The sequence below is a fragment of the Chlorocebus sabaeus genome, chromosome 24 (genome assembly GCF_047675955.1).
Source record: "Chlorocebus sabaeus isolate Y175 chromosome 24, mChlSab1.0.hap1, whole genome shotgun sequence".
Taxonomy (NCBI): Eukaryota; Metazoa; Chordata; class Mammalia; order Primates; family Cercopithecidae; genus Chlorocebus; species Chlorocebus sabaeus.
The window spans coordinates 55330418-55353470 of record NC_132927.1 but is presented as its reverse complement, the minus strand read 5'-3'; the positions used below and the strand labels follow the sequence as shown (position 1 = coordinate 55353470).

The window sequence follows — 23053 nt, the reverse complement described above, 5'->3', positions numbered from 1 at the left end:
CTGGGTTCAAGCAATTTTCCTGCCTCAGCCTCCCCAGTAGCTGGGACTACAGGCACATGCCACCATGCCTGGCTAAGTTTTGTATTTTTAGTAAAGATGGGGTTTCATCATGTTGGCCAGGATGGTCTCAATCTCTTGACCTCGTGATCCACCCACCTCGGCCTCCCAAAGTGCTGGGATTCAGGCAGGAGCCACCGCACCTGGCCTTCCCACTTTTGTTAAGACCTAATAAAACAATCTGTTAAGGGGCTATTGTCTAAAATATATAAGAAATTCAAACAACTCATAATAAGAAAACAAATACCCCAATCAAAAAATGAGCAAAGGCATTACATCGTGTACATATACCACGTCTTCTTTATCCATTCATCTGAGAATGAACACCCAGGTTCCTTCTAATTCTTAGATATTGTGAATAATGCTGCAATGAACATGGGAGTGCAGATATCTCTTTGGTGTACTGCCTTCAATTCTTTTGGATTCAAACCCAGAAGCAGGATTGTTGAATCATATGGTAATTTTATTTTTAGTTTTCTGAGGAAACTCCATTCTGTTTTCCATAATAGTTATGTTAATTTACATTCCCAGCAACAATGCACAAGTGTTCCCTGTTCCCCACGCCTTTGCCAATACTTTTTTTTTTTTTTTGTCTTTTTGATAATAGCTATTCTAATAGGTGGGAGGTGATAACTCACTGTGGTTTTAATTTGCATTTTCCCAAAGATGAGTGATGTTGAGCATTTTTTTCATATATCTGTTGGCCATTTGCACGTCTTCTTTTAAGTATCTAGTTAGATTCTTTGTTCATTTTTTGATTGGGGTATTTGTTTTCTTCTTGAGTTGTTTGCGTCTCATATATTTTGGATAACAGCACCTTATCAGATATATACTTTACAAATATTTTCTCCCAATCTATGGGTTATTTTTTCACTCTATTATTGTTTTCTTGATGTGCAGAAGCTTTCTAGTTTCATGCAATCTCATTTGTTTATGTTGCCTATGTTTTGAAGTCACATCCAAGAAATCCTTGCCCAGAAACAATGTAATGGAACACTTCCTGTATGTTTTCTTCTAGTAGTTTTATAGTTTCAGGTCTAACATTTGAATCTTTAATATATTTTGAGATGATTTTTGTATATGGTATAAACAGGGGTCCAATTTTATTTTTCTGCATGTAAATATCCATTTTGTCCAATACCATTTATTGTATCCTTTCTCCATTGTATACTTGCGGCACCTTTGTTTAAAAAAAAACAGTTAACCATAATGCATAGGTTTATTTTGGGGGTCTCTATCCTGCTCCACTGGTCAATGTGTCTGGTTTTTGTCAGTAATATTAAGTTCCTCCCTGTCTTTCAAATCCTAGTGGACCGTAAGCCTCTCAAGGGCAGAAGCCTTGTCTGCCTTGGTCGCCTTTACATCTCTAATTTCTGATATTGTATTTGGTATAGCGTGAGGGGTCTATTCAAAATATGCAAAACATTATTGAATAAAAGAAAGAACTAAATAACAAAGAAAAAAGAAAGAAAGAAATTAAGCCATCTATTTAGAATTTAAAGCAAAATGGTTCTTATAGCAATTTATCCCTAGAATTTACCAATAAGAGCTCACATAAGTAATCTCTTACTTGAAACTGTTTTTGTTTATATTTTTTTCTTAGGATGGGTGGGGTGGTGGTATTTAATTGGTCATGTGTCCTTTGATTTCAGTCTCACCAGATGTTGACAAGAACTCTTTGGTATTCCCAAGCCCAGGTACAGTATGTAATAACTATTGAATGAATGACAGTCTGGGCTAGACTCTAGAATAATTTCTAGATGATCATTTTATAAGCTCCTATTCTTACTTCAACCTAGTTAAGTATATCCTTTCCTAAACAGAGTCTATTTTATGTCAATGTATTTAATTTATGCATTTCACATAGCAGTGTGTCAAAAAAAATTGGAAAAAAGCATGTCTTGGGGGGAAAAAAAACAAAAGCTTCAACAGCGCTTCCCACCACACATATATTGATATCAAACAATCTTGTATAAATCAGAAAGAGGATAGAGGATATAACAATGGACACAGCTTACCTAGCGCTTATTATGAGCAAGACACTATACTAAATGCTTTTAAGATATTGATTCAATTAATCTTCATAAGCACATGGTAAAGCAAATATAATTAAAGTAGTAAAGAATCAGAGAAACAGAAATTATTTTCTCATAGGAGATCTCCATAATTTCAAATTTAAATAATTTTTAAACTGTTGATTGAATCAAAAGGCTAAGATTTCAGAAAAGTAAACTGAGGCACAGAAAAGTGACATAATTTTCCCCAAAATCCATAGGTGGCAAGTGAGAGGGTGAGGTCTCAAACCCAAGCTTGCTAATTGTGCAGCCCACTCACCGAAACTCTCACGGATGTGGGTAAGCCAGAGTGGGGTATGTGCACGTGTGGTGTCATTGGATTAATAAAAGTAACTTAAGGTATTTCTAACCTACAACTGGGAAAAGGTGACATCTTGATGTAAGGATTTGTTTTTGTTTTCACTTTTTACAAGGAAAACTTGCAAATACCATTTCAATTCAATTAAAACTAAACAGGAAGATCTAGTTTTGTCCAGTTTTATGAACAGAAATCTGTATCAAATAAATATGTTTATAAGCATAACAGACAATCCTAGGGACTTAATAATTACAATTCTTCTTAAAACACTCTTCCAAATCAACATAAAATTCCAGACATTCTAAGATAGCACAAATCTATATAATTACATATTTACAAAGTCTTTTTTAGCATTGTCATTATTATTAATATCTTAAACATTGAAAGGCCTTAGGAAGTTCCTGCATAGGAATGGTATAAATTACTTTTGCTCTTGATATGTGATTAACTCTCACTGACACAGTCACATATCCCTATGAAAAAAGATGGTGACTTTCTTTGTATACTACAGAAAATGACAAGACAACAGAAATGTATCTGGAAAGACTAAATAAGATGTCAATGGTGGTAATACTTTCGTTTCTAATTTCCAGCTCTGCTTTTAGTTCGCTGGAAAACATGAAACTGCATCTCATTCCCTTATCATTTTATTTCTCAGATAATTCTGATGGCTGCCACGAATTTCCTATCATTTTTCTTGAATGTGGGATTGTTTCTCTCATTAAGAATTGTCTGATACAACCATTTTATGCCTATTACTGCTCAAGAATCCACGCTTGCAGCACGTGTGCACTGATTTAGTCAATTCCTCTTCATGGCCTAGAAAATCAAAAGTTGATAGAGTATCTTTTATTGTTTGTAGGTCCTTGAAATAGACACTCTTCCTAAAGCTCACAACACTAGTATCAGAATGCACTTTCCCTGTTATTGCCCAAGTAAGACTTAACCAAACCTATGTTTCAAACATCCCAATTTGAAATTCATAAATAGCACTAAAGCAGCACCAGCTAGTTCTAACCAGACAAGAAGTGGATGGAGAAATGCAGGGTGCAGGGGGTAGGGGGTAAGGGGGAAAAGGAGAAGTGACAGGCCTAGAGACCATATCAAGTTTGTCTTCTCAATGTGCATTCCTTTAGAGGGCCGAGGCTGGTGACCCAGGAGTGAGGATGAGGTAAGGCTGATCTATCAACCTTCACTAACTTTAATCACAAGGAGTGAAGGGCTTAAGTCAAAGGGCTTAGACTCTATGGGTGTAACCTAAATGTGAAGTTATCATAGTAGAACTCTGTGTTAACCAACAGGTTTGCCTGTCCCAACAAACCACAGCTTCCATGGGAAGAAGCATTATGAGAGTTGGTGATATGGTTGGCTGTGTCCCCACCCAAATCTCATCTTGAATTGTAGCTCCCATAATTCCCATGTGTTGTGGGAGGGACCCGGCAGGATGTAACTGAATCATGGGGGTGGGTTTTTCCCATGCTGTTCTCATGATAGTGAATAAGTTCTCATGATCTCATGATAGTGAATGAGATCTGATGGGTTTATAAAGGGGAGTTCCCCTACACAAATTCTTTCTTGCCTGTTGCCACATAAGATTTGAGTTTGCTCGTCTTTTGCCTTCCACCATGATTGTGAGGCCTGCCCAGCCACATGGAACTGAGCCCTTTAAGGTTCTTTTTCTTTATAAATTACTCAGTCTTGGGTATATCTTTATTAGCAACATGAGAACAGACTAATACAAGCTATGAACTGTCTAAAGAGATCTTCCACCTTCGACTTAATTTTCTACCTCGGTAAGTGCCTAATCTTTCTACTTTCACATTTTTAAATTTACATTGTTTTATAGGAAAAAAATAAGTGAACAGTAGTTGGGTGGAAGGAAAAAAGCACAGAAAAGATGAATATATGTAGATATATGTGTATGTGTGTGTATTTATATAAGTCTTATATAAATAACTCTATAGAAACTCTAAAGGGAAATTTTTGAAAATGCAAATGAATTATGAAAGACTCTTACTGCCTACCTGAGCAATCTATAGTCTCTACTGCTAAAATATAAAAATTAAAGAGTTGAGAGGCTTCAGGAGAATGTAATGCCTAATTTTATGTGTCGAATTGACTGAGCTAAGGGATGCCCAGATACCTGGTCATTATATATAATAATAATGAAATATTGTTTCCAGGTATGTCTTTGAGGGTATTTACAAATGAGATTAGCATTTTAACTGGTAAAGAGAATAAAGCAGATGGTCCCCAATGTGAGTGGGCATCATCCAATCTGTTGTGGTCCTATTATGAATAGAAGAAAAAGGCAGAGGAAGGGGGAATACACTTTCTTTGCTTGAGGTGAGACATTGGACACTGGTGCTCCCGGTTTTGGAGCTTTTCAAATCAGAGCAGAACTTACTCTATCATGCCACTTCTGCCCCTGCGACCCCCATTCCCAGAATCCAACTGTTTTGTTCTCTACCATACAGACAGTGGACTGTGGAGTTTCTTGGCCTTCATAATCATGTGAGCCAATTCCTACATATACATATATAAATTCCTATATATATATATAAAGATAAGATGTATATATCCTATATAGCATAGATAGGATAGCTCTCTGGAGAACCCTAACTAATACAGAGGGTATTCCTGATAATAAGGATAGCCTATTTACTTAGCTGAATATATGTCTTGGACCCTTCAGCAAAGCTACTTCCATAGCTTTCAGAGTATTTCTAAATTTACAGTGTTTAGCCCCCTTGGCTTTTTTGAAGAGAGTAATTTACAGACAACATAAGATCTATTCATTTTAACTGGAGGAAGCCAAATTCACTTATATTTAGCTTTAAAATAAGAAAGCAACAATCCCTTAAAAATGTCAAGTGAATCCACTGAGACGTGAATACACTAGGTCCCATTTTATAGAAAATAAGGCAATGCCAGAGAATAGGGTCCTAAATCTTATTATAAAATTTCATTGGCAGAGAGACCTAAGGGTGGTTTTATTCCCAAGATCATGCTTTTTGTCGTGAAGTCAGGACCTATGCCTTACCAAAGATAAGGAAGGTATCAAAACTACTCTTCTCAAGCATGTTCAGATGTTTATGGCTTCCTCTTCTCAGAGGTTTTTAAAAGGCCATATGACTAGAGTCATCAGTGAAAAAGACAAACAATAAAAATCTAACATTTGGAACAGTTTCACTAACACCCTTATTCTCTTCAGCCACCTCAACCCTCTCATAATACATTGGATGTAAAATTGGTTATGGCCATGGATGGGAATTGGTTGACTGAGATGGCTTCATGGTGTCTTTATCTCCAATGGCCTTTTATTGGTGATATATCACTAGTAAACGTTTAACAACCAGTATCCCAGGAAAAGGAAAATAAAACTGATTTGTAACATGTGTTGGTTTTATTAGTACTCCACTCATAGTCAATTTCAAGTTATAACATGTTACATCATGTAAACTGGCTTATAAAATTCCTAGAAATTCCTGTGCCAGTGCCAGCTCTAGCACAGCACTACTCTTGATGGTCAATGATCTAAAAGGAATAGTTACAGCTTAAGAGTAAATTGATTTACCCACAGCACACTTCCATGACAGTAGAGAGGTGGGAGTTGATACTTGCTGCAGGTAGGGTATTTGTAAGAGTGAGAGGATGGCTGGTAGCATGAAGTCTTCTTCCTCAGCCCACCCTATTTTCAGGGGATGCCTGGGTCACAAAGGTCAAATAACTCTTTTCAAAGTGATACACAATCCCTCATAAGTCAATGATTCTATAGAAAATATAAACTGAGGAGTCTATCTGCTTTTCCTTGTTTTCTAGGCACTGATGTAGGGGTCTGCCGGGGCAGTGGAATATACTTTAAAAGAGGAGAAGGAGTTTCAAAGGTCAGTCTCAACAAAAAAAAAGAGGTAATTTAAAATACATTGCTCTAACATTGTGCAAATATTATCCAGAATTTTTCAAAATGGTGGTGATATGAAAACCATCTACCATAAAGTCAGCATGGAGGACATACTCTCTGATACTCTCAGATACTCTCTGGTCATCCATGTACTCTTTCTGCTTTGGAAGTAAGTAAATCCAGGCTCACACCATATGGCATAATAGGCAAAAGGTCATGGACTTTAAAATCCAGTTTAATCACTTACTAGTAATGTGACCTTGGGCTGGTGATATAAACTCTAAACCTCAGTGTCCCCATCTGCATAACGGAGATATACGTTTCTACTGCATCATATGGTGTGAGGATTAAATGAGAGAACATACGCACGACCTATAAAGTCACCTATGAAACAGAGATAACAATATCTATCAGGTAAGGTTGTAGTCACAATGGAGATACAACCTGCCAAGTCCTTAGTGTATGCCATCATCAAAGAGACTCTCAATAAAGGTCATCAGCAATTCTGCTGGAAAGGACAATAATCAGGTTTCCTCCTCCCACCTAGGTTGAGTGTACAGTTTATGAGGAGTCCAGAAACAAGATGCATTACGGTAGTGTGCCACACTGACACAGTTGTTTTGTACGCCTCTCTTGTATAATGTGGAGGAAAAGGACACAAGAACAATAATGGTAAGTTCACTGTAATTTCTGTCTCTCTTATTATTTTCCATAATAGAAATCATTTTGAAGAACTTATAGTAGGTCAAATACTATATTTTATAACATAAAATACAATGGAGAATTTGATACAATCTTTAGTTTGGGAGAAAATGAGGTGGAGGACAATATTCATCATAGTAAAGACAATTGTGGCATTAAAATTTCTTTTACCTACTAAAGGTGTTTGGCTAATTCTAACTCTGTTCTAAAATACTTTTAAAGAATCTTGAGATTTTCAAGGCATCTGAATCCAATACATTGATTGACTTTCTCAAAATAGCCAGCACTTAGCACCCAGATCCAATGGATCCTGGATCCCCTGACCACTTGTTCACCATCTGGGCAGAGGGGCACCTTACATTTCCAGAAACAAGTCATTAAACTTCAGAAATAAAGCTTGCTAAGAGAAGTTATAATTAAAGGTAGAATAGGAAGATTCTAATTTATCACCTAATACAAAAAAAGACTTATTCTTTTTATTTCATAGTTTACATCATCTGCCTCACACCCAACAGGTCAATCTTAATATTTCTTTTATAGTTCTGCAGCTCCTTTCTTCCATGAATAGGATTTTAGGGAATCTCTTCCCTTCCACTAACACCTTTCTTAAAAACAGAAAGGAATTCGAAAGTTACTTCTGAATGTTCTGTAGAAACTGTCATTCTATCAGAGGTACACTGATACAAAGACTAAACTGCTCAGCAAGGCAACCTCCCTCCTGTGGATCACGGGAGTACCACGGAGAGCTCCTATCTCCTCTATTGACCTAGAGAGATGTAGATTCTGACCTGAAACCAGGGAAATTGGTAAACTTCTTCCTTGATATTTTTTGCCATAATATGAAAATATATGTGCTACTAACCAGAACAACAGTGTAGCAGTGGAGAGGGGGTGTGCAGCAAACAGGAGAAAGAGTTCACTTTCTTTCTAGTTCTTCGAGATTTCATGCAAAAGGGAAACTTGTTTACCTCCTTGGCCGGGTAAAGTAACAGGCACTGGGGGCATGTCTCTTCCCTCTGTCTTGGAATATGTTGCTTCACTCCCGACTCTGCTGTCTGTTTCTAGTTTCTGTCTGCATCGTCCCTTCTCCATTCTAGTGTCAGAGTGATCTTGATAAAACGAAAATCTAACCCAAATCTCTGTCCTCATTACAGCATCCTTGGGATAAAGTACAACTCCTTACAGGAAAAGTCTGTCATTACCTGTCTCTATCCTACCTCTCTCATTTTATCATCTATCATATCCCCACACGCACATTATTTCGGCCACATTGAGCTTCTTGTAGATTCCCAAATAAGCCAAGTTCTCGAATATGCTTCCATCGTTCATCCATCTAAAACTTACTTGTCCTTCAGACTCAGCACAAACTCTCTCTGAGAAGATATGCCCTGAGCACTCCCCATGACCACCACGACCCTACATGATCCAGTGTCTTCCTTCATGCTCACATGGCAGGATGCATGTCTCTAGGATAGCAGTTTTCACTTTGCATTGTAAGTATTGGCTGATCATCTGCGGAATTCTTTGAAGTTAGAGACCGCATCTCATCTGCAGTATCCTAGCAGCCCTAGTACCTAGTCCCTGACACACAGGCATAGCTGACACTAAGTTCCTGTTAAATTGAACAACACACTCACTGGAGAAGTTAAAAATGTTTAAATACAAATAAAACACTACCCCAACCACACAATAACAAGAGGACTTAAGCTATTGACTCATCTAGACTCATTATGTCACTTCTTATACCTCATTGTTATATTTCCTTCTGAATACATTTTTGTCTAGGCTTCCGACTGCCTCATTTCTTTGTCATATATCTTCACTACCCTTCGTACTTCATGGTAATTAGTATTATCTGTACTCACAGGTTGTAGCTGAAAAAGCCAGCTTGTGAGTAATAGTCCATACCCCAATGTTAGGAAACAAAAAACTAAAAGCTTTTCCTATAAAACAGAGAAAGAGTAGGATGGCCCCAAATAATTAAAAAGAATAGTAGCTCCTGCCACAAACAAAGAGACTGTCAAGTCGTTACAAGAATGGAGGAAAGTTCGTGCCAATGGAGTAATAATGTTAAAATCATATTGATGCCTAGACTGCTTCCATAAAAGGAAACATCAAGATATTCCAAACCACTCTGTCCCTAAATCTGTATCTACACTTTGGTAAATAATTTACTTTAGGATGGAAATCAATCACTCAGTTCTCCCTACAAACCATCGTTCCTTTGGATGAGAACTTCCAGATTATTTTGCCATGTCTGGATTCTTTAGGTGAGAGGATATGCTAAGCTCTGGGAATTCAAAATCCATATAATTCTTACCCTGAGTAATAGTAAAGTCATGGAGGAGATGTAGTTGTCCAGTTTAATCTGCTAAATCCAGTCCTAAAGAGCTTCAACTTCCTTGGATTGTCTTGCATTGCAGATGGAATCCTGTACCCTTCTCTCTCCCTTCCATTTGCAGAATAATATATAGTGGATCTTTCTTGACAATTAAACATAATGTCTAAAACAACAGTATTGCCACAAGGGCCCTCTATACTTTGAAACTGAAAGCTATCGTAAAGCTTCTTCTGACTTTAAGTCCTAACTAGTGTATATTCTTTTATTTAATTTAAATATATATTAAAATATATGTGAACCTGCTAAGAGGCAATAAAGAAAAACAAAGTTATGGTAAAATAATGAGAGAGAGTCTTTATTGGTGGATATCTTCTGGAGAGATAGGTGCTTGTACTGGTTAGTTACATGGTGTATAACAACTAAGTCACAGCAAAGTCAATGATTTTTTAGATGAAAAGTAATTTTTTGAATGTTACCTTTGCCTTAACCACTTCTAACAACTTGGACTGATTGCAAACTCAGCAGAGGTCATGAGGCCCAGTCTCCTGTTTGACAATCAGCCAAAAGACAGCTAAAATGCTTGTTCCTCCTTTGTTATTCTGAGTCATAGCAGCCTGGCACAATAGGATCAGTGGGCCAGTAGTGACTTTGTAAGATGCCTCTTTGAATAGTGGACAAAGCAGTTTCTGCAAGAGACATTCACTAACATCTCACATGCAGTATTTTATAGGGTATTCAGGATTAAAATGACAGATCATCTTCTTCCCCCAAGAGTACTTTTTTCCTGAGATCACAAAACAGGAAATTAAAGTGCTCAACCAAAATCCCCAATAGAAAATATAAATCTCTGAAACATTTTAATGACATTGATGTCTCCCAAATGCCCAGAAATATTTAAAACTTTAAAACTAGTTAAGAGAAAATGACATTCTCTTTCAAAAAGCCCAAGCACTTAAATGTCCTGCTCTAGGAAATGACCTCCCTGACCCAGCAAATAATAAATTAAGGGCTCAATTGGCCCTTTTTTTTCCTTCCAAGTTCTTTCCTCTATCTATGGTGAATAAGTTAAGAGGAGCCAACCCCTCCATGGCAACTGCTTGGAGAGGTATTCATCATTTCCAGAGTAAATTAATGTGCTTGTGGGTAGTCACAGTATGGGATGCTGTCAAACCTCTTTGGTACCTCCCCAAAATGGAATCATGTTTCTTTCCCCATGAGGTCTCCTCTTGATAGCTATTTTTCATGCATTGATCTGGGTTATCTGTCACCCTTTCAGAAGAACACAGGGTTCAGCCACCTCCCCACAATTGCTGCTGTCCAAGAGGTGTGACAGCTTGAAGATCTCTAAAGAAAAGATACCAAGGGTTACACAGGGCATCTTTCAGTCCAAAGTGGTAATGGGAACAAGAACCTTCTCTACCTTGCAGGTCAGCTTTGGTCAACGCAACTTTGTTAGCAAAAGAACAGAAAAAGCGAAAACAATAACCAGAGGTTAGTAAGAGGTAGAATAAACCAGGATAACATTACAGAAATGAAAACGCAATCTGCATAACCAACATCACTCAGACAGACAATTGAAATGCTCTACAGGTTCACCAGAGACAGCAAAGACGGGGTTGGGGAGTGGGGCAGGGAGGACTCGCAGACTAGGGACAGAGCCGGCCTCCTCAGAGCCAAGTCAGCAGAGCAGGGCAGGGGCACATCAGACTTGACAAAGCACAGGCAAAACAGGCAACAAGAGCCTTCTCACATCCACACAGCCAACCTCGGGGAGTGCATGGTCAGACTGAAAGACACGTGTGTGCAATCAGATGGAGCCCACAGAAATAATTCTAAACATTAGGAGCTGAGCATGGAAGAGTCACTTGAGTGTACCCCTTGTGCCCTCTTGCAAATGCCACCCAGGAATTTGGCACCAGAATTAGACATTTGGATCATGGTGATTTGGGAACACCAAAAATCTCAATTTGTTTAATTTTAAAAATATATCCAAACCCAAATAGTTGTGGGCAAAAGGCACCAGATTAATGTCATTTTTATTTATTCATGCCAGTTTCAAAACAAAGCACGTGTATTTCTTTCAGATGTTTATCATCTGCAATTGTTAAACCACATTTCTAGCTGATCATGCCTTGGCCTCTGCAGCAAAGCTGGCCTCAATATAGGAAGATACATTTACCAGTCAAGTACTAAATCAGGTATGATTAAAAACAAAGAAACAAACAAACAAAAAAAAACCCTAGCTTAAATTGAGAGGTATCAAGTTACAACTAAATGTTGACTAGGAGTTGCCCAGAAATTGCACTTCATATCTAAATTATACATTTTGCATCTATCAGAGACATAAAATCAAATACTAGTTTCAAGAATTTTTTCCTTTTTGCTACTCATGCTTGAGAGCTGAAGAGTAGTAAATTAGTATGTTTTTAAATAATTTTGCTAGCACTTTGGGAGGCAGAGGCTGGTGGATCACCTGAGGTCAAGAGTTTGAGACCAGCCTGGCCAACATGGTAAAACCCCATCTCTACTAAAAATACAAAAATTAGTCAGGTATGATGGTGGGCACCTGTAATCCCAGCTACTCGGGAGGCTGAGGCAGGAGAATCGCTTGAAGCTGGGAGGTAGAGGTTGCCGTGAGCTAAGATCACGCCACTGCATTCCAGCCTGGGTAACAAGAGCGAAACTCCATCTCAATCAATCAGTCAATCAATCAATAAAATAAATAAAAATAATTTTGGACTCTTTCACCTTTTATTTTACCTGCTGTCATGTGTCTGATATAATAGGGAAGGTAATACACTTACTAACTAGGGATCTTAAAGTGTCATAGTCGATGACTTTGATGGAAACATATATTAAATGTAGATAGATACAGATATTTATCTCTCTCTGTGTGTGTATATAAATATGTTTATCTGTGTATTCTAGATTTGCTAGAATAAAACACATCTTGAGGAGATCTTGGTCTTAGTTCTTAAGTTATAAAACCTCATCCCCTACTTGTTTACTATTCTATACAAAAGAAATGATAAATTAAGAAATGTGTTCTGTTTCCTGTGGTCCTCATACTACCTAACGCTCAAAGACCTTCTTGGGGGTCTCATGCTCTACACAAGAGATTCAGGATACAAATCATGCCTTTTTGCAGCCTCTCCAGTGTTTTGCACTCTCTCTTTACCTCCCCACCATCTTACACAGAACCCTAAAATGCTCCTGGGATCTCTTGCAAGGGCTTACTCACAGTGGTACACACTTCCAATGACAGTAATTTATGCCTTAACCCACTTTGGGCCATTTTTCCTGGCCACTTAGGCTAATTATCCAAGTCATTTGTGTACAATCAACAAGGACTTTCTTCCCTCAGCACTCACCCTCCACTTCATCCCACCCAGCAGGGTAGGCATAATGCTCAGTGGGTAACCGTTGTAATTATCTCCATGGCAATAGAGTGCAGTGCTATTAGGCTCATGGGACTCACCATAGATTCAGATGGTGGAGCCATCAAGCCACAATATCCGGTCTTGAACAATCAACCATACTCAGAAGAAGGTCGGAGCCCTCTGTAATGCATGTGATGAGTAATGCCAAACTGCACATAGAGCTGTACGTAGGGATAGGGACATTTTCCTCAACTCGTTATGTAATTTCTTTTTGCTGATGCTCTTACTGCTTCTCTTAAAACTCTCTTAAGTCAGGTCATTTTCCCTTTATATTATATGTTTTAGTACCCTTTTATAAAGCTTAGACCTCCTTTTAATCCAATACTATAGCTTTATTTATTTACACCTTTTTATATTCTGTATACCTGTACTATCAATACAGCAGCCACTGACATGTGTATTGAGCACTTTAAATGCATGTAGCCCCTGGGTTGAGGTGTGCTGCAAGTATAAAATGCACACTCAAGTTTAGAGGCTTAATATGAAAAAAAAGGTGTGAAATATTGATAATTTTATCTTGATTACATTCTGAAATAATATTTTGGATATATTTTGTTAAGTTGAATAAAATACAAAATTACAATAAATTTGACCTTACTTTACACCTTTTTGAAATGTAGCTACTAGGAAATTTATAATTGCATGTGTTACATATATCTATTGGGCCACCTTGACATAGAGTTTAATGGATGATTCCTGTTAACTTTTCAATCTGAAGAACTGATGGCATGATAAAAAATATGTAACATTTGACCAGTATCTTATGCTTTCTAATATGTGCTCTTATATTGTGATTTGACTTCATATGATTAATTATTCCAGGATAAATGGAATTACTGCCATTCCACAATCTTCTAAACTACTATATTCAATTTAATTCCAAATGCTACATCTATCCCAGGATTACCCTTTAATACACAAAAGAACTAAAAGCAAGCCAAGGAGACAAAAATCCTTGATTGAATGAAATTGTTCATTTCTAGGAGCAAAATGGCTGCTTTAAGGGCTTAGTGATTCCCAACCTCCTGTCCCTTTACACACACACACACACACACACACTACATACTACAAACACCATATTTGGCCAAGAGAATTTAAGAAATATTTCTGGATAAAGGAAAAATGGAGTGGGTTATAGGAATGAATACTCTTATTACTAGTGCAAAACAAAAAAATAACTCTCAGGCAAAGGGAAACAATTTCCATAACATCAAGTCAGCCTGAGAAGCTGACAGGAAGCTTTTATAAAAGTGTGCTTTATGACAATGAGTGAACCCAGATGGAAGCTGTTTAAGACAGAAGCGATACATGAAGTTGAACACAGAAGAGGAATGAACAGATTTGATGTGGTAAACTAACAACTGATACAAGGAAACACAATATATTGCACAAACACAGGACCATAAGGCTCAACCAAAAGGCTCAAAAAGAAGAAAAGGAAATAATTACATAGATCCTCGGTCAGGCAACTTCTTTGCCTTTCAAGTGAGGTAAGAGTCACGTTTTTCAGCCAACCCAAGGCTACTAGGGAAGGCTGAATCTGTTCACTTCTGCCATCTGCTGGTTAAAACTAGATTGTTTACACTGCAAAGAATTGCTGGATTCAGGAAGACCTGTAAAATTCATTTAATATCTCAAGAGACAGTGGATCATCTACAGGAACAGGCTGAGCATGGTTTGTTGTGCTGCATGGGTAGACATGCAGTATTATTAGATGTTTGACATAAAATACTATTTGTAAACAAAAATCCTACCATTTATAGAGTACCTACCACATATCAGGCATTTTATATGTATTTCTGATTTCCTTACATTCAAGGTAAGTTTTATTGCCCTCTTTTATAGTTAAGAAAGATAGAGCCTAGAGAAGTTACATCACCTTCCAAATGTCACATAGCTAACAAGAGCTACTACCTGGAGCTGAATCCAGGTCTTTCTAACATCAAAGCCCATAATGTTCCATTATACCACACTAAAGAACTGCCTAACAATGCCTGATAACTAGTAAGTACTTAATAAATGTTAGTTCCCTTCCATCATCATGGCATTTGGACAGCGTTTTCCTATCACCTACTAGATTTGCATTAAATAATGCAGTCACTACCAGCAAAAATAAGACACATTTTATTAATTAGTGACAGCTACATAAAATCTCTGATTTCCCCTCATCACGTATTAAAGTATAAATAAAAGTCCCCAGTGCTCTTTCAGCCATTCTGGAAGCCAAGGTACACACTGGAAGAAGCCTGATGTCAATGCCAGGGAAGTTTTGTTTTTTATTATTTTTATTGGCAAGTATGTGATACTCAGAAAACATCTGCCAACATACATTCCTGGAGCCTGTGGCACATGTCTTGACATACTAAACCGGTGACAAGAGGACACTGATGGTGATGCAATGTCACATGGCAAATGAGAATGAGACAGGAATGGTCAACTGAGGAAGGAGGCACTGGCAGAGGCAGCAAAGAGGGCTGGTGCTTGCAACAAGGCTCTGGCTTAACAAGAAAAAAAATAGGTTGTACCTTCACATCCACGCTCGATCTGTCCGCTCCGATGAAGGGCATCATTGATGAGGTCTGGCAGGCGTCCATTCAAGTCCACTGATGCCAGACAGCCCTGAAACCCATCTCGAGAGGCCACAAGCTTTGGGAGGTTGCTGTACATGCCTTGGGCCAGACCAGCCATGTAGAGATCACCTGGAAAGGAAAGTCAGTAGCAAAAGAGAATGAGTAAAGGATGTGTTGACCATGTCAACTAGTTTGATACACTTGAGGTAATTCATCAGATAAGGGATAAGAGAGCTGGAAGGAAAACAGCATAAACGAGATAAGCACCAGAGTTTCTATCCTGCAAAAAAAGGAAACCAACATTTATTATGTGTCATTCATTTTACATATATCATCTCAAAAATTTAATCATCATAGATGGAGTAAAGATTAACAATACTGTCAACAAAGCAAGCATTTATTGAGTGCTTTTCATGTGCTTGTTACCAATAATATGCTGAGGGTTTTACAGACATTCCATCAAAATTTCTAACAATCTACAGAGAAACTAACAATGATCATCTTCATTTTGCAAAGAAAAGTAAATGTAAGCTGAACAAGGGCGAACACATTTTACCCATGACACCAGACATTAAATGATTCAGCTGAAATTCCAAAGCCTATATTGCTTCCTCTGGATTATGGCCCCTCCCACACTTTGCCAATTATCCTGTCACCACTCAGCCCCCACAGCATGACATTCCCAAGGTTATCAGAGAAAATGAACCATTCCTTGATGAGTCGTCTAAGCGAAAACAGAATAAATTGCATACAGAATAATTCAACATTGTTAAAACAGGATACGGATGATGTATCAAAAACACATGGCACTCCGAACCTGTGGTTTGCCTCTGGAAACAGTCTATCTATTGTAAGAAAAGCTCTATTAAAAACTAAACTTCTTTACAGGGTTTACCTTTCAAATCCAGGTTTTTGGCACCATTGATAACCTGAGTGACCACTTTGGTGTCCACTTTCAGGCTATGAGTGTTACTATTGTCCCGAGTGATGACGACATTGTGCCACTGGTTGTCATTCAGGGGGCGATCACTGTTGCCTTTGATCACATTGGGACCGTTTCCGAGGTCAAAAACGTAGTGTATGTACCTAGGAAGAAAAAAAAAAGACAACCAATAATTGGAAAATCCCTGAAGTGGTTTAATGGCTATGTGTGTGTAACTGACAGGGGGCTTCAAATCCCCCGTGCTAAACTGGCATAATGCAGGAATAATTTAAATCTTGATATGAGATTACAAGAATAGTCAGATTTTATTCTATCATGCTTCACTTTAATTCCATACTCATCGAGTCCATTTCATTAACACTACCTAGTAATACTCTGCAGAGTCAAAGTAGCACAGGTTGTACACTACAAAACACAAGGGGGTGAACTTTAAGTTCATAGTCAACCATCAATCTGTTTTTGTTTTTGTTTTTTGTTTTGACTGTTTTCTAATACACGGTAGTAAAATGTCTTGAAGAAAGGGCAACTTCTAAAAACTTGCATATATGGGCTAATGGTAGGATTAAAAATATCTATGTTTCATCTTTTGTTATAAATTGGGTGGTTGTAGTTAGCAATACTCAAGGATTAGATGCAACACACATCATAGTCCTCTTTTGCAAAAATAAGCTTTTCTTCTATAGTCTTAAAGGGCTAGATTTCATAGTAAAAAGTCTGTTCATGTTGAGTTAGTGGAAGACCTTTAAATTAAAGCACGAGTCTCTCTCCTTTTCAGACCTAATAATTTTACGGATCCATTTAATCAAGGAAGATGCTGGAATGTCAGGAATGGAGGGTAGGGAGTAGAAGAGACAAGTTATTTTTATGCCTATATTTTATGTAGAGCTTCAGCAGATTAAAGGTGTCCAACATAAGTCATGATCCCTTCTACTTACCCCTTTACAAGCTCAACTGCAATGAAGTCATTGCCATCACCACTATTGAAGAGAATGAAGCCATCTGGTGAGGTGGTCTTGAACTGGAAGAAGAGGTGCATGGAGGTATAAGCCTGAAGGGTGGCAAGGCTCAGGTAGCTGCTCTTGGTCTTAAAGGTGACAGGGTCGGCGATGATGTTCCTCAGTCCAAAACGAGCCTTCAGTTCACAATAATCAATGTCACCATTTTTGCACAAGTCAATGTAGAGAAGGCCATTAAACATGAGGCTCTGCAGATGGCCAATGAAGCTGGAGGGGACAACGGAGATGTAACGTTTCTCAGTCATGATTCCTGTTTCAATGTTGTGGAACTCCAAACGGGTATGGTCTCCCACCATTGTACCTGTGGAAATTGTAAATGAGGTACAAACAGAAAAAGTTACCATCATTCAGCACAGCACCCTCAAGTATATTTTTTGGGTGTAACTCATTTCCACACAGAATATTCAGTTTTCTTGGGTGAGTTCCAGAAAACCAAATATTCAATATGGTAGATACCTTACTTGGCCTCAATCAGGGCACTGAGGACTAGTGTTGCCCAAATTACATGTCCTGAATCCCATGCTCTCATGCAACTGCTCAGCACGGCTTATCATGTAAGGGGAAATATGAGGTCATGAGTAACCCAGGCTAAAGGATAAAATTACTGGTATTCTCCATTTAGGAGAATCACTGGACACTAATACATACTATAAGAAGAGAGGCCTTTTTGCTCTGACCCTTGTAAAGACACAGCAAACAAGTCTTGGGCATTCACTACCAAGTATTTTTTTCTCGTGATAACTCACCACCTAGTACTTGTGGGAAGGGTTCTATTATAGAGTATCAGTTGACTTCACCTGCCCAGCAACTGTTACTTTATCTTATAATAAAATGTAATTTTTTTTTTAGGAAGCTACCCACCCCTCTTGACCTTTCAACCACCTGGACTGGATAAAGTTGACCCTAATCAAGCTACTCAGCCTAGACCACTCAATGTATTTTACTCCCCTAACTGTCACAGACTTTGGACTACAGACTAAAAAACTGGTCATCACACTTTAGGGTGTATCAGAATCACCTGGGGGGCTTAGACCCTCAGAGTTTAGAATTCAAAAGTCTGGAGTAAGGCCTGAGAATCTGCATTTCTAACAAGCTCCAAGGTGATTCTCTTGTGACTGATTTAGGCACCACCCTTAGAACTGGCAACAACTCAAGCCAGCCCAGCCACGTTCAGCTCCAGAGCTCTTGCAAGCAAGGATTGCTGGAGGGGTAAGAAGAAAGCTTCGAGTTCCTGGAGGCTGTAAGATAATCAGAGGGATCAGAGGACTAGCAACTCAGAAGACAATTACAAAACGAAAAGAATCAGCACAAATAACATTTGTGCTGTCCTTTGAGACTCTGGATCAAGACAGGCACCTCTGGGCTTTTTCAAACTGTGTGGCAATAGACTCCCTTTCATGCTGAAAGCATTTGAGTTGGGTTTCTGATATTCACAAGGGAAGTATCTTCAGCTGATACAAATGAACTATTTAGAACTTTCATTACCTATTTTACTCAGAAGTGGTGAGTGACTAGGGTAGAGGGGACAAGGGGGTCTTGCAATAAATACAAAGAGACTGGAAATTTTAACAACAAAATAAAGAAAAACATCATTAATGTGGCCAGAGTAGAAACTGGCTTCCTCAACATTTATACAGAAAAATCATGTTAAAACATAACAAACCATGTTCTACTGCCAAGCATTAAAGGGGGAATTCTTTCTTCCTGTCCTCTCGTTACCTTCTACATTGAATAAACTCGACTAGCAAAACTGATAGCATGTCTTTATTTTCTCTTTAACAACTTTCCTGAAGAAGTGACATAATCAGAAATATTAAGGATAATCTGCAAAGATAAGCTGTGTATGCTTAGCTCAGTCCCTGATATCTCCTGTTTCTCTTTGCTAGAGCAAGCTGCCTTCAGAAATGTCCATTCTACTGCATGCATCCATAGAATGGGTGTTACAGGAGCAATCCTTTTTTCCACAAAGGATGCCTGCCCAGTTCTGAACTACTATTCAAGTGGACAATTCTGTCTAATTCTGAAGTTCAGTAGGTATAAGCAATATTATTAATGTATGTTATTACTAATTAAAATGATACTTGCCTTCCATCCTCATTGTAATATTTTCTCTACTGGCTCAGAATTCCAGTGACAAAAAAACGGAGGACTGTATTTCCTTAGGTCTCTTAAACTTTAATGTCTGGGAGACTAAACCAGACCATACCCTTAAGTGCTCAATATTGATTTTATCTCTTTGGGAAAAAACTCAGACCTAATTTAAAGAATTGGCTGGGGACAGTGGCTCATGCCTGTAATCCCAGCACTTTGGGAGGCTGAGACAGAAAGATCGCTTGAGGCTAGGAGTTCAAGACCAGCCTGGGCAACATAGCAAGACCTAGTCTCTACAAATTAAAAGAAAATATTAGCCAGGCATAGAGCTGTGTACCTATAGTGCTAGCTACTCAGGAGGCTAAGGTAGGAGGATCACTGGAGCCCAGGAGTTTGAGGCTGCACTCCAGCCTAGGTAACACAGCAAGACACTGTCTCTAAAGTATAAAAATAAAATTTCTTATATTCCCTATAAGCACAAAAATTAGATTTACATATTATGAGCTTCTATGTGGTGTTTTGACAACTAGTGACAAATCACTCTCTTAATATAAGAAAAAAAGATGTTGGTTAACTTAAATATAAATATCAAAATGCAACATAAATCTGCTAACAAATAACTAGGAAATAAAATTGCTTAGTGTTAAAAATCAGACTGGTTGTGAAAATGCAAAGCAAGATAACCTGAATTCACATGCTCTAAATTAATAAGTGACTGAAAGAAACATCTACTGTCAAATTGGCTATAGCTACTCCTACCAGGAAGGGGAGCTGGGCTGGAAAATGATGGGGATGGGGAGTCATGGTCAATAGCCATGGAAACAGAGAAACTGAACTATGATGATTCTGCTAGTCATGCTAATTCTTATTTTATAAAGAAAAAAAAAAAAAACCGAAGATGAGAACTAAGAAGTGAGAATGGAGAATCTCTGGTGAAGACTGGGGTTCCAAAAGGAATCTGAAGATACAATTTTAAAGTCAAGTTGAGAGCTTTCAGAGAAATTCTGGATGAATTGACCTCCAGGATTGAGGGGTTGGGAAATTCTGCTCACTAGAAAATTAACTTTTTACAGCAAACAAAAGTGTTTAATGAGATAGGAGATAGCAGAGAGACTGAGCGTGGATGTGGATAAGTATAAGAAGTAAAGTTAATGGTAGATTTAAGAGCTTAGCCCAGGAACACAAACTGAGAGTTCACAACGACTCACACAGAAGCCGCAACTAAGAGTTGGCTAGGGGATGGGGAGAAGGTTATGTGGAATCAAATTAGAAAAGGAATTTGCTTGGGAGGTCAAGGCAGGTGGATCATGAGGTCAGGAGATCGAGACCTTCCTGGCTAACATGGTGAAACACTGTCTCTATTAAAACTACAAAAAAATTAGCCTGGCATGGTGGCATGCGCCCAGCTACTTGGGAGGCAAAGGCAGGAAAATTGCTTGAACCCGGGAGGCACAGCTTGCAGTGAGCTGAGATCATGCCACTGCACTCCAGCCTGGGCAACAAAGCGAGACTCCATCTGGGAAATAAATAAATAAATAAATAAATAAATAAATAATAAATTGGCTTCACTGTGTGCTAAAGGAACTTATTCCTTTGTTGATGGAGACTTCAAAAAATAACTATATTATTGCACCCGGGCAAAGCATGAGCAATTGCTGAAAGTTTGAAACCCATGCCAAATTAACAAAATACGTTTTTTAAAATCTGTGTGTCATTTAATCAATAGTAGTGACAGAAACCTTTCACTCATCTCCTCTGAATGCTGTCTGCAAACTGAACCTCTTTCCACTTAAGGGGCAAATATATTCATACTTCACAGCAGCTTCTTTTAAAGTTCAGGGGAAAGAGAAGTAACTGGGGAGAAAGATAACAAGGCAAAACCAAGACTACTGAAAATTCCATATAAGGCAGGCACTGTGCTAAATACTGCATAATCACTATGAAATGTCATTATCACAATAAAATTGTAGATAAGTATCTTTCTCTTGCTTTAGAGGTTAGGACATTTATCTTGTAGAGGTTAAGCAGTTTGATCAAGATTCACACAGGTGGTCAATGGTAGACCCCTACATTGAACTCAGGTCTGCTAATTCCAAAGCTCATATCTTTATTAGTACAATGAACTGTCTTTGGAAAAAAGGTTTGACTTATTCCTCACATCATTGCCCAAGAAAAGCAGTAGGTAGAATTTAACTGGTGAAATTTCCATGCAGAAGCTGTTGTAAGGAGTTCTTATTTCTTCCCTATGGCCCAGTATCAGAATGTCACTCCATCTAATTCATGGGTAATATATCCAGCACCTTCCCTAAAGCAGCAACGTTGCCTTGCCTCCTTGTCACACATTGACTTCCATATTTCACTGATGGCCAACAAGCAGTCCACAAACCAGCTCTTAGAGTGATGAAGGACGTATACTTATGGAAAATTCTGGCCACGTTCAAGCTGTAGCTTCCTATTCCTATGAAGCAACAACATCTAGTGGATGAGCATGGAGAGTCCAGGGCTGTACTGCCTGACTTTGCCTTCTGCCTCCAAGACTTCTTCACTGGGTTACCTTGGGGGAGTTATTGGATTTTTCTATGCCTCAGATTCCCATCTGTAAAACAGGCATGAAGTTAGCAGGGTTAAATGTATCAATTCATGTAAAGTACTTCATAGAGTACCTATGGCTTAAACTGTGCGCTACTGCTAATTATGCCACATTCATTTCCCTCCCTTCCCCTGAAATGATTGAATCATGTTCTTTTCACTTATTATTTTTCTCTTTTTTTTTTTTTAGTGAGAATATGGGCTCTTTTTAAGTAGAAGCCACCTCTTGTGTCTTCTGTATGTCCCACAGTGGCTACCAGAGGGGTCTGAGAACAACCAGCTTTCCTAACTCCCGGGGGAGGGGCTTGTGTTTGAGACATTTGCTTTGGGGTCAAGGCTCGGGTCCTCACCATTTTCTTGTGTCTTCTGTATGTCCCACAGTGGCTACCAGAGGGGTCTGAGAACAACCAGCTTTCCTAACTCCTGGGGGAGGGGCTTGTGTTTGAGACATTTGCTTTGGGGTCAAGGTTCGGGTCCTCACCATTTCTACACATGAGGTTCCTGGCCAAAACTAAGAGCTCAGCAAAAAAGAATAATAATGGGAAATGCTGAGAGGAAGCAAATTGACCTTTTGTGGCTCTCAGACTTGAGGAGAGAAGTTAAGAAAACGAAGACTTATAGAGTACCAGTAAAGAATCTTCATATTTTGTCCACAATTCCCTAGCTCTACTGGTCCCACATCCCCTTCTCCATAATATCAGCAATTTTTAAAAGTGTGTAAGTATGGTATAAAATGCTTTATTAAAAAAAGTTTCTGGAACCCCCCCCCAAAAAAATTAGCAAATACTACATACTTATAAATGATTTACAATGTACATTAGCTTATTAAAGTCTCCTAATAAGCCTTGCAATAAAGAACTCCATTTCATTTTGTTTGACCTAACACTCCTCAATTCCGTTTTATCAAGTTTTTAAAAATTACTATGAGAAATACATTTTAAATGGAAAAATTTGCAAAATGACTTTTTACAGCTTGATGCTATATATGCTATGTAGATAAGGACGGGAAAAGTCAACAAAAACCAGT

General features: G+C 38.3%; 1 protein-coding gene across 16 annotated transcripts in view; it reads right to left on the bottom strand.

Moving 5' to 3' along the window:
* NRXN3 (neurexin 3) overlaps positions 1–23053 on the bottom strand; it is a 1700445-nt gene that overhangs the window by 864629 nt on the left and 812763 nt on the right. For all 16 annotated transcript variants that reach the window (XR_012091017.1, XM_073011214.1, XM_073011222.1 and 13 more), the window contains 3 exons: positions 17266–17647; positions 16283–16473; positions 15343–15516 (listed from right to left, as the gene is read on the bottom strand). Coding sequence is in view for 15 of the 16 variants with exons in the window: in XM_073011214.1 (XP_072867315.1) it covers positions 15343–15516; positions 16283–16473; positions 17266–17647 (747 nt within the window). In the remaining variant the exon portion in view is untranslated. The remainder of the gene's footprint in view (positions 1–15342; positions 15517–16282; positions 16474–17265; positions 17648–23053) is intronic.